This window comes from Gobio gobio (genome assembly GCF_949357685.1).
Source record: "Gobio gobio genome assembly, chromosome: 4".
NCBI classification, from domain to species: domain Eukaryota; kingdom Metazoa; phylum Chordata; class Actinopteri; order Cypriniformes; family Gobionidae; genus Gobio; species Gobio gobio.
The window spans coordinates 7,245,509-7,257,504 of NC_137100.1; the positions used below are offsets into that span (position 1 = coordinate 7,245,509).

Below are 11,996 nucleotides of genomic sequence, written 5' to 3' on the forward strand. Positions count from 1 at the left end.
CATTGGGGTAAGCTGTGTCGTGTCAAGGGTAAGTTGAAACACTGTGGAATATAGAAACAATTTACATTTCAAATAAAACAATGACCCTAGTGTATACAAGAACAGTAATCACATTCAATATTCACATTTTCATAAACCAGCCAAGGAAAGCTTTAATATTCATTATATTTGAATATAGTGAAACAATTTACAATATTTTATGAATGTAGTATTTCTTGCAGTTGGACACACTGATCACTTTTACACAGATAAACCTGACACACTTTACCCCAAATATATATTTACCTTGAATACATTGTAGGTCATATTGAATAAAAGAGTGTCTGTCAAATGTAAAGCTGGCTGCCATTTTGGAAAATTATTCATTTAAAAAGTCATGCCAAAAAACGGTTCTATGCATTTACTGATATGTATGATTATATTTTAGAGCTGGAAAAGCTTTGATATAAAACCTAATAATTATATGCAACTACTAACAAATTCTATTCACATCATGTGATGGTTAAAATACATCTGATTCTACTCTCGTTGACTTATTAAATACAAATTAGAGATGTGTTTTTTAAAAATACACATAAATGCAAATAGACAATGTAGCTGTCGACTTATTTTGACTTTTATTTTTATTTTTAAAGAATGAAGTGGACACATGTGATAAACCAGTCTTGAAACACAAGATGTTGCTAATGTAAATAACTATAAATACACTGTAAGAAGAGCCGACTATAAACAAAGACTTCCTTTATTTATGCAGCTAAAATACATCATGGAAATTTGAGTACAGAGCAAAAGCCAGCTTGTGTGCGGCTAGCAATTTTATGGAGAATACTTGCAAGACGTATAAATTAGAAGCTGCTTTATCTTATAAAATGGAGTTATTTCATATAACAATCTGAGTTTGTGAGTGATAATGCCAGCATGCAAATCAATCCATTCTGTGGCTCCGATATCCGGAGAAATATTTATTTTCTTTCAGATTTAAAAGATCAAACTTGCCACTTAAGTATATTGAGATATTTAGGTCAAAAGACACTCACAAACTTGATAAATGTGGAAGACAGTTGCTTGGAAACAACAACAATGCAGTCACTGAATGACCTGCAGCAACCAATACACCTCATTTAAAGAAATATATAAATAAAAGTATAAACTTGGATTTAAGCCATTGTTACTTTGCTTTTGAATTTATTGTGATTTGACAAGTGTATTGCTTGACTCCTCACGAATTTTGATCTTCATTTGCACCTGCAAAAGTTTTTGGAAAATCAGTTGTGTGACAGATGGTTCACAAAATGTCACTTCTTATTATTAAATCCCTAAAATAAAAAGGTACAATCAAATCATGGCCAAACTAAAGCGCTTCGATTGCCTGGACAGTGACTACAGTATGCAATATATTTAACAAACTCTTTCTCTTAAATAATACAGTGATCACTAATAGATCAAGTCCTGTCTTCTTAAATACACCGTCATCAATAATCATCATTTTAGAAAGACTCAAATCAGTCAAGATTTTGGATATAGTTCATGTTTGAACCAAATCTATATATCTTGTAGGAAAGTACAAAAAAAATACCTGTTCTAACATGAACTGAAGTGGATCATCTGGTCTATCAAAAACCAGTTTCTCTGTGATGTCCTGAAATAGTACAAATGAGACCGTGAGTGAAAAATACAAAACAATCTTCTGCTGCTAAAATGACATTTGTAGTTAGTAAGAGCTCTTTTTTTTGCTGTAGTACTTATGATGCAATATTAAGTTTCATGAAATAAACTGAAATAATGCAATATTGAACCCCTTCAGACGCTTCGATCATTGGAATGGACATCACGTTTGTTTGTTTTTGGTTAAACCAATCAAATTGTATGTTTTTATAATATGAGTAGGCCTAATGCTGGTCACTCATTGGTCTCTGATCAACCAATCACAATGAAGATATGACCCCTAACTTAATCTGACAGGCATGTCTAAAGAGACAGAATAGGAGAATAGGAGGAGGAAGCCCCATTTTTATCTTTTATATGCAGATTTATGTTCATGGTAGCTTCATTAACTTGCACCTATTATAAACTTAACAGTATTAAGTGATAAATGATTCAGTTATTTTGAAGATTGTTGCTTAGCATTTTTTTAAAGTTGAATTTTTAAAGGATTTTTAATGTCAATTGCAATGGACACCAGGCGTTAAAAGATACCTCATGAATAACTGTGCCAGGCTGTGAAATATGCACGCCTTTTCAAAGCCATAATACAGAGCTACACATTCTAATTTTGATGTTTTATGAATATTGTTAATTAATAAAATATTGTTAATACGATTTTATGTCTTCAAAGGGACCATACACTGTCCATGAATCTTTCCATTGGTTTTAGTGAGAAACAGCCACAGTGGATGTGAGATGAATTAATACACACACACACACACACACACACACTCACACCCCCTCACATACACTGATGCATTGATGCTATAATGCACACAATAATATATTCATTAAAACTAGTAAGTACACATAAACACATCCACACAAAGACACATACGCAGATTTACCCACAAACAACAAAAATACGTTTTTTTTTTTTTTTACTTTATATCATATTAGCTTTTTCTTTTACATTCTTATTGCATTGCTCATTCTTACAGTGTGTGTTCTTAAAAAAAAAAGTATGGTTCTTTTTATAAGTATGTTTAAAATATGAGGATGTTTATGTTGCTTCAGTCGTGGTGTCCATACATATATAAAAAAAATGGTGGCATTTTTTGTTTGTTTTGTTTTTTAGATTCTTTTCTACATTTTAGAAGAGCAAATATCAAATAGGTAAAACAAATAGCTCCGTGGAAAAAATTGAGGTTTGAAGGGGTTAACGTAACTAAATATTTTAACCGTTTTTCTTGTTATTTGTAAGTTCTATTAGAGCTCTGAATTGTCCTTCGCCATTTTGTGCTAAGCCATTCATCACTGTCTACCATTTTCTTCGTAAGAAAATATATCAGTAGCTGGAGCTTTGTTCTTTCTCACCTGAAAAATCTGAAGAATATTATGAGTCTCCATATAGTTAACAGAGCGTTCATAAGGGTCCGTGAACACCGAGGAAACACTCTCCGCACTCTCGGTGATCAGCAGTTTTTCTGATAGAACAGAATCTGCCATCTCACAAAGTTTATGCAAATGTAGTCAACTAAAAACGATATGTACAAAAAGTAAGTTGCAGGGCACTTCCGAGTAGCATTATAACTCAAATAATTCGCGTTCGCGCTCTAAGAAAGGATATCAAATGCATTACCTCTGTTTTAAAACAAAGATCAAACTTTGTCTTTAGTCCGTGTTATGTTAATAGAGAAATGAGACCGCGTATCTCGAGCAGGACTGTTTGAAATGTCACCCTGTAACCCCTGGCAACTGTATACAATAGGCTTGGATGATGTCATTGGGCACAGTTCCCTCGGACAGCGCCTTTGATAAAGAACCGTGAGGAGTCTAGAAAATGTTTGTCAAAAAACATGGTCGAAATGTTACTTCTGCAGTTCACGCCAGTTTTACGATCTATTTTTGGACAAAAAAAACTACCTTAGAAGACCTCGGGCTAACGTTTACAGCACGACCGACAAAAGGAAGGAGGGGCTAACCGTCGTTTCTAGGTTGCTAGTCGTCCTCAGCTGACACCTCGGCCTACAATGGGTGCATTTTATGTAGGGCAGACGGTGTGCGTGTCCCCCGGTGAACCTCTCGGTGAAACGTTGCTGTTCATGCTTATAACCGAAAGGGGGAACTCAATATCAAGAAAAGCTCGCAAGCAACGGAAACCTCACACTAAGCGGAATGATATTATGGAGGAGAGGGATTGTTATGTGACGAAATACTTACGTGAGCCAAGGTCGAGCAGCTTTTATCAAAATAATATATAGAATGTATACGCAAAAATCGGTTTGTAAATATGCCCCTTTTGACGTTTGACCAACGTCGTAGATTACAATTATATCGCTGCCAGTATCCAAACATAATATTCATGTATGTACTGTTCATTCATATATATTACCGTTTACAATAGACACACAATCGTTCGAATGATTGAATTGTGTGTGTTTATATATATATATATATATATATATATATATATATATATATATATATATATATATATATATATATATATATATATATATATAAACAGCGCCTAAAAAAATCACTTAGGCTTGAAGGTTGATTATTCCTCGTCTAGACTACAGACGATCGCTCGCGCGCCCGTGCGCGCGCACACACACACACACACACACACACACACACACCTGTCATTGTCTAGACTGGGGGGTGTCGGGGGGAGGGGGTGCTCAGTGTGGCTCGGGACTCGTGAACCGCTATTGCGTTATTTTGTGTCCGTCACAACGACTCTGTGAACGTATTGGTGAACAAAAAAGTTCGGTGTCCCTTTTCACGATCTGATTGGCCCGCTATACCGTCAGCAACTCTCCTTACGTTTCCTTGAGGTCAGCTAGGGACGTTAAAAAATAAATAAATGAGAAAATAGAAATGCGTAGAAAGTAAAAGGCACGGCTGAACAATCTAGCTTGTTGGTCTTCAAACTGACGGGCAGCGTCCTCGTCCAATGTGGGGGCAGATGTAATTTGGAGAAATGTATTGACACCGTCCCCGACCAATCTAAAGTAGGCTATCTATAAATGATCAACATGCAGGCTTCTCGGATGACTGGCCTTTTGATCGAGGATGGGACATGGATTTCGGGGAGTTTCATTCGCGCGCGTAACACCGAATGACATTAATTTCGTGGTGACGTATGTGTTTCTTTATGCTCGAGAATCAAGCAGAAACTCGTCAAAAAGGGACATTCAACGGAAAACGGTGACCGATAATTGGGAAACTGAGGATGCGTAGTGTCCATGCCGGTTCAAACACACAACAATTGGACACGGCAGAATAGTTTCACTTTCAGAGCCACAATGGAGCCAGTTTCAACGCTCCTCGCCGCGCGGAAGGGAGGGCGTGCGGCTCGCCGATTGGGGTAAAGTCATGTTGAACGATTTATATCACAACCTACGTGCTTCAAGAAAGTCCATTCTGTTCCAATCGCCAGTAGAAAGGCGTGGCTGCCCAAAATCTTCGACGAATAGTGAAAAAATGGGAGGGCACGAGCGAGCTGCGTGATGTCCTCTCCGAAGGTAGGCTGCAGCGTGTGTTTATTGATGAGATGAAAGAAGATGGAAGTGAGAAATGAAACAAAGTAAGGGACAATATTAATAAACTCAGTCCTTGCCTGGGGAAAACCGGGGAAGCTGTGAAGCGCTGTAGCCACTGGAGAAGAAAGACCCTTAAAGCAGCAGGTAAGAAATAGGGAGAGGGAAGGGAGGGAGAGGGAGGGAGGGTACTTATACCTACTATTTATGTTAGGCTATTTATAAGAGTAATAGCAGTCGTTCCCTAGATATGTGGTGAAAAAAACTTAAGCATGAGGCATGCACTAATAGCTCAAACGCAAGACGTTCATCAATATTTTACTCATAACGCAGCTGTGAAGAAAACTTCTCGAAATTGCATTTAGTCATGAACGACCTGGCACTCTGGATTATAGGAGTTCTCCCAAAACATCCCATGTTTGCCTGACATTAAACAAAAAAGACTCGTGGTTGTCTCAAGTGACCGTCTCAGGTAAAACGACCTACTAGTTTAACAGTTGTCAGGCTACGGGGACTTTGTGTGTAGTTTTTTTTTTTTAACAAGTGCTGTTATTTCACCAGGCTGTGTGTTTTTAATATTTGGCGAAGTGTTAAACGCAACACCGAACCAGGACGCGGAAAGCACAATACGACTCAACGGAGCCGCTAGGGACTTCCCTACATAAGACCGAAATATTTGATAGAATAACAACCGCTCTATCCGGAGTAAAGTGTCAAGATTTAAAAAAGCGCCACAAGACAAAACGTTCCGTTGAACTAGACCAGATAGAAACGGTTATTCAAACATTTAAGCCGCTCCTCTGGAGTCCTATAGTATTTTCCGGGCTATTGCTAGCCTAATATTTTATAGATTTTCCGCGCTGGCCAAACGTAATTGTTACCGATATTGTTGTTTTGTGTGTTAGCAGGACAAATTCTATCCGAAAGTGTGGAGTTTTGTGGGGAGTGTATCTGGCGCTTTACCATGTCCGTTATTTGTCATCATTGAATTAGGATAACGTACGCAGCCCAACGAAGTGACCGAAATATTAGTCCTCGCACCAAGAAACCGAAATGTAGATAAATGCCCATCTGTTCGGTATACTAATGCTTGTACTTACTGAATGACCTCTTTTTGACTCCGTGTTGTGAAGTGCCAGCTTGTTGCCTATAACGCACGCGTTTGTAGGCTAAGCAAACAATAAATCACTCGGCCATTTTAACACAAAAAAACTTAATATGGCAAATCAGAGAGGGGCTCTCCTTCAATTTTTGGAGGTTGCGGGGCCTCCGATCGTATTGTTATCTGTGTGTAGTACGAGACGGCGGGTATGAGAACCATGTAGTGGAAAAACACACCAGACACATTTTTCATTAATTTATCATATGCCCTCTGTTTCCCGACGCTGTATTATAAAATGTCTGGCTTATATAATCTGTTTATTTATAGCAAACGACATGAAAAGGTTGTCAGTTATGAGGGGAGATTCTATCCGATGTTGGTTACTTTGATTATTGGGATGTTTTTATCTGAGCCGAGAGAAGAAAAACCCTGTTGTTTTACTACATAAACGCAATGTAATCTTACTTTAATTACCAACGTGTTCGCTTTTGATTTATTTTTATTTTCTGGGATTTGCCTGTCGGTCAATGCGGCCTTGGAAGTTTGACTGCACCTCTTTACTTATTGATGAAAAAAAGCACAACTTGGCTATATTTTAATGATAAAAAATCACTTAATTCAACGTTAAGGATTTTTTAAAAGTATGTGGGATGCAAGCAGATTGGTATTATTTTAAAAAGAGGTTTGCACTTGTAAACCACGCATGGCCTCTGTTCTGTTAACCCTATGTGCTGCTCTTTAATATATTTGTTGCTAGCTTAGCTCAGTCTCCTAAACCTGTGGATGTCTGAATACATTTTTTTAATGTCTTCAATCAGTGTTAGATGTCGGCAGTTTCACGATGGAAACTTTAATCTCTCTCTCTTGGCATCTCTTTGGGATTCAGATGTATAGGCTAGGCGTGCATTAACGTAAGGCATGCGAACTATACTTCATCATTAAATATTATAGCGTTCTCTTTTTGCTTCTAATATTATTGCAAATGCATACCTATGTCAGAAACAATATTTCTTTCTTTCATTTTTTTCCTACTATACTTTTTTTTTTTTTTTTTTTTTTTTTAGCTGATACCGGCCTCCTTTTCATGGTTTTGGTAAATTCTTCGTGGTTCAGGGCAACGTCGAGTAAATTAACTCTTTCTATATCTATGGCAAATTATGTTTTTATTTTAGTCAGCTCATTTAATGAAAATACAAGTATATGCTAGGCTATTAGTTTATGAATCAGGCTTTCCCCCCCACCACGTGTACAGAGACAGCTCTGCTTACGTGTTGGTCCTTATTATGCACCTGTTTAATTCAGTTGAAATCCTTTTTTAATCGCTTATGTGTATCAAATTTTCCCCTAATGTTTCATGGATGATTTGGACAGTATGGGGAGGAGGGCCTTGGATGCGTGCAGGTTGTTTGTCTGTCAGCTTTACCGACTTTAAGTTGCTGTATGCGTGATAAAAGGCCTTGAGATGTATGTTTTACATTAGTATACATCAGTGTATTACAAAACCGAAAATAAACTTTTTAGTTAGGCTATACTTGAATGTGTTGCAAATACAAATACATAGAAGTCCCAGTCGCACTATAGACATGCCCGTGTCTCCTGCAATTGTTTTCCACGTGTTAATGCACATTTTTTTCTTGTCACTTTGTAATGAGGCTATAGCTCTAGCTCTCTGTCAGTTATGTGTGACACTTTAATTTGTAAAGATGTTTGTGCCTTTTTAGATGTTATACCTGGAGGTGTTTATTCTTGAGTGGTATTGTTATTGAGAAGTATTTTTGATAAGTTATATCATACAGGCCTAGCTAAACATTAACTAAGAGGACTGCTTTCCCAAGCCTATATATTTATTTGGCTTATTTTTCCTTTCTTATTTCTTTGCACTTAATAGTAATGCGATTATTGAAATGAGGGGCATATGGATGGTTGCTTATATATAATGTTAAGCTCATTGAGTTGAATCATTATTGTGGCAATATAAGAGGTTGTGATCATAATGTTTTCAAACATTTTTTTTATATTCACGCTCCATGACCTTTGAACAGTGTTTGTGGATGTTTAATGATACAGCAAAGTGGTTTAATTTCTGTGTGCGATTATTGATTTATGTATTTAGCTTGTCATAGATGTAGTATTAATACATGTAGACTTAGAGTTAGCGGCAACTGTAATATGAATTGATATGCCTGTTCTTAATGTTCACTAAAGTTTAAAAAAAAAAACCAATGTTAAACATTCTTTTGTCTATTTTTGGGGAGATGGAAACGATAAATTTGCCCAAAAGACAACAAATAAATCATGATCTTAGGAATATTGGGATTCGTAGATGAAAAGAAGGCATTGTGTGCTGTTTATTTTGGTGCTTCAAACATAATGCTCACATGCCACAGCGAGACACTATTAAAGAGTTCGTCAGTTGGCTTGCGATTGATTATTTGACAGAATGACGCATTAGAAAAATGCTAAATTACAATTCATCAGTTACAGGTGTACAAAATTACAATGATATTGTAAGACGATTGATTGTAGTGCGTAGGGCCGTTCTAATTATACTTTGAATGGTACTTGATAGCATTGATTACTGTTATACTGTGTGATGTACCAGCAGTGGACCAGAGGTTGCTAAGTCAGATTACAGGGATATCTTAACCATCTTATGGATGGTGGTGACCTTCACTAATGTAATTAAATGTCAAGGTCAGATAATTCCTCTTTAAGGAATCTCGTGAGAATGAGAGAATAAAACAGAGCCAAACACACATGTCCAGGTTAACTACCTATGCAGAACTGATGCCAGCTATACTGTACATTATGAACACATTAACATGTATACATGTATAAACTGTACTTTTTTTTTTTGTGTGTACAAACTGTATATTCTCTCCCCTTACACTAATCCTACCCCTAAACCTACCCATTACACAAAACTTTCTGCATTTTTACATTTTCAAAAAACATCACTTAGTATGATTTATAAGCTGTTTTCCTCATGGGGAACAAGGATTTCGGATATTGGCATCATTGTGGGGACATTTTGTCCCCATGATATAGGGTTTACCAGGACCACACGTGCACACACACACACATACTTGTACATGTGGTTTACGGTGACTCTCCATAGACGTAATAGTTTTTATACTGTACAAACTGTATATTCTATCCTCTTACACTAAACCTACCCATCACACAAAACTTTATGCATTTTTTGAATTTCAGAAAAATACAGTGTAGTATGTTTTTGAGCCATTTGGTAATACTTATGTCATTATACACGTTTGTGTCCTCAGAAATCATATATACAAGAACACACACACTCACAGTGCAAGGGTGAATGTCCATACAGTTTTAATTCTTGCAAACACCGGCAAGAACTGATATGGTACATTTATATGGTACATTTGTTTCTGTTGAAGTGGCATGCTCCTCAGCTTACACACATTTCCTAATACCTATTCTTATGTATTGTCAGGTGACATTTTATAGGCATTTGGCTTTGCTTTCTTCATGATGTAGTTGCAACAGCTACATTTCAGCCTGACGTGTTACATTTCATATCGTAATAATCATGTTATAGTCATGTTTGATTGCTTGGTATCCTGTGTCTGTGTCACATGGTTTGAGGAAATGCTTGACCGTAGGACGGTTAACAGCACTCCTTACCGATTTGATATCCTGTATTATTTTCGATTCCACGGTTTTAATGATGCAAAATGCATAACAAGAATTCTTTATTTATTCTGATGTTCTGGGCCTAACCAGTAGGAGGAGTCATTTGACTTTAGGGCTGTTTTTGTCTTGATTTTCTAAGATAAATTCCACTAATTACTGCTAACTGTAAATATGTCAAAATGGCCTAAGTATGTAACTGAAGACAAAACAATTGGCATAAAACTCTATAGCTAAAAGTCAGAACATGAAAGTTTTATTATGACATGAAGAATTATTATTTAGAATAGATCCATTGAAATACTGCACCTTATTGTAAGAATTTGAATATGTGATGATGTTTCTCTTACGTAGGAGAATAATTTGACATCAGAACTCATGACATGGCCTGAGGGGAAACCATGGTAACAATGGTCAGACACAAGACACAGGCCATTTGTTCCCGCTTTGATTTTCTGTACTTTCTTTCATGGGTCTGTATAACAATACAAATATATGACCCCTCTTATCCAGCTCTTTTGCAAAAATACATATATGAAATTCATCCGTGTGTGTAGATGGTAATGGCTTAAAAATGATGCAGAAAATGCAGAAAGGATAAACAGTAGACGTTTGCTTTTCACACTGATCTCAGAACAGTTTCTGAGATCTTGAAGCTATTACACTTATGTTAGCCCTCGGAACTGGTTTGTAATTGGGCTGTGAAGTTCCAGTTTATTTTTTTTTTGCTTTTAGTGAATGCTTGCAGTGTAATTACGTTACAATTAAATCGGAGAGATCTATCAGAATTAGCGAGCTATCCACTTTTCCTAATTGTGCTGAACATTCCCTTACCCCTAGGCTTTATCTTAGAAGAATAAATTCTATTCTTTCTCAATTTTTACTGCATGTGAGGTTAGTCTTGATGAGTGATTTCCTAATGTTCACGCTATTTTCAAGAATAGCACAGAAACTAGATCTTTGATTCCTGTCAAGTTTTTTGATTTCGGGGTAGAGACAGGGTTTCCCGCCACGGGTGCGAGTGGCAATGCTGTACGCAACAGCGTGCGGGTTTCAGTGTGAATTCTTAATATAGGCCTCGACTGTACGCTAAATCCAGGTCAAAGTTGAAAGCCCTTTGTCTTTTATACATGTGCCCCTCTAAAAGTGTAATTGTGTTTCCTCGAACAGCAGCTGCTGCAGTGTTCACTACTGACGGAGACGTCCTTGTGCTTTCCACCTTGATTTACTCCCAGCGATGCGTTTTTCCCGCTTGTAACACATTGTAGTTTGCACTGTACGGCGTTCACCTCAGATGACCTGAACGAGGCAGCGTCACCTACTCGCGCTATCTTATTCACACACCCACATCAGGAAAACCAGTTTTAGGCAGCGAGGTTTAGACCTCACCTGGCTGGCAGACTAGAAACATTTACCTCAGAAAGAAGAGTTGCTTTGGTACAATGGGGATTTTCCACACCGAGTGTGCCAACAACTCTTTCCCGCCCTTTTGCATACATAATTGTCAGTCATGTGTTGCAGCATTAACTCGGTGCATGTTTTTCTGCCTAAAGTTCAGTGTGAACATACACTTGTGAAATAAGAAAGAATGTATTTTCAGTGTGACATTGTCACAATGCAAAAAAGCGTTCGCTTTCCCAAGGTCTGTCCCTATTGAGTGTTAAAAAAGGGTCAGGGAGTTTGTTTTCGGTGCATGCAAATAAAAGCCTTCTTGTGCCTTTTTTTCTCCTATATTTTCGTTTGTAGGCATAAGATAAGACATCGCAAGGATCTTTTCAGCATTGTCTCTTTAAATGCATAAACGAGTACACAGGCATTTCACTGATGTGAAAAATGTATCTTGGATTCTAATAGGGAAGTTGTATGTTTGCCAAGGTGCTTTCGTGTCCTCAGCTAACCCCGGCGCTCATATGGTTTTCTACAAGTCTTAGTGAGATCACTGCCATTTCTAAAGGAAAATATCTGGAAATGGTTTGTAAAAGGGAGATGAAAAAATCAAACCGAGGTAGTCAAAGAGTTCTCTCTCAGAGTTTGGCCAA

At 37.3% G+C, this 11,996-nt stretch overlaps 2 protein-coding genes across 4 annotated transcripts in view; one reads left to right on the plus strand and one right to left on the minus strand.

Moving 5' to 3' along the window:
- Positions 1–631: 631 nt before the first annotated feature.
- Positions 632–3,390, minus strand: tex55 (testis expressed 55). The gene is made up of 3 exons (XM_079813982.1): positions 3,022–3,390; positions 1,577–1,639; positions 632–1,245 (listed from the first exon to the last, which is right to left on the minus strand). Exons 1-3 carry the CDS (start codon positions 3,151–3,153, stop codon positions 1,186–1,188), a joined length of 255 nt encoding a protein of 84 aa, XP_079670108.1. The 5' UTR covers positions 3,154–3,390; the 3' UTR covers positions 632–1,185.
- Positions 3,391–4,316: 926 nt separating this feature from the next.
- The window catches only part of zbtb20 (zinc finger and BTB domain containing 20), a 90,318-nt gene continuing 82,638 nt past the window's right edge, over positions 4,317–11,996 (plus strand). Inside the window, exon 1 of one of the 3 annotated variants that reach the window (XM_079815491.1) lies at positions 4,317–5,339. The gene's annotated coding sequence lies outside the window, so the exon portion shown is untranslated. Of the gene's footprint in view, positions 5,340–5,363; positions 5,665–11,996 lie in introns of those variants that run through there. The other 2 variants (XM_079815494.1, XM_079815493.1) reach the window with 2 other exon arrangements.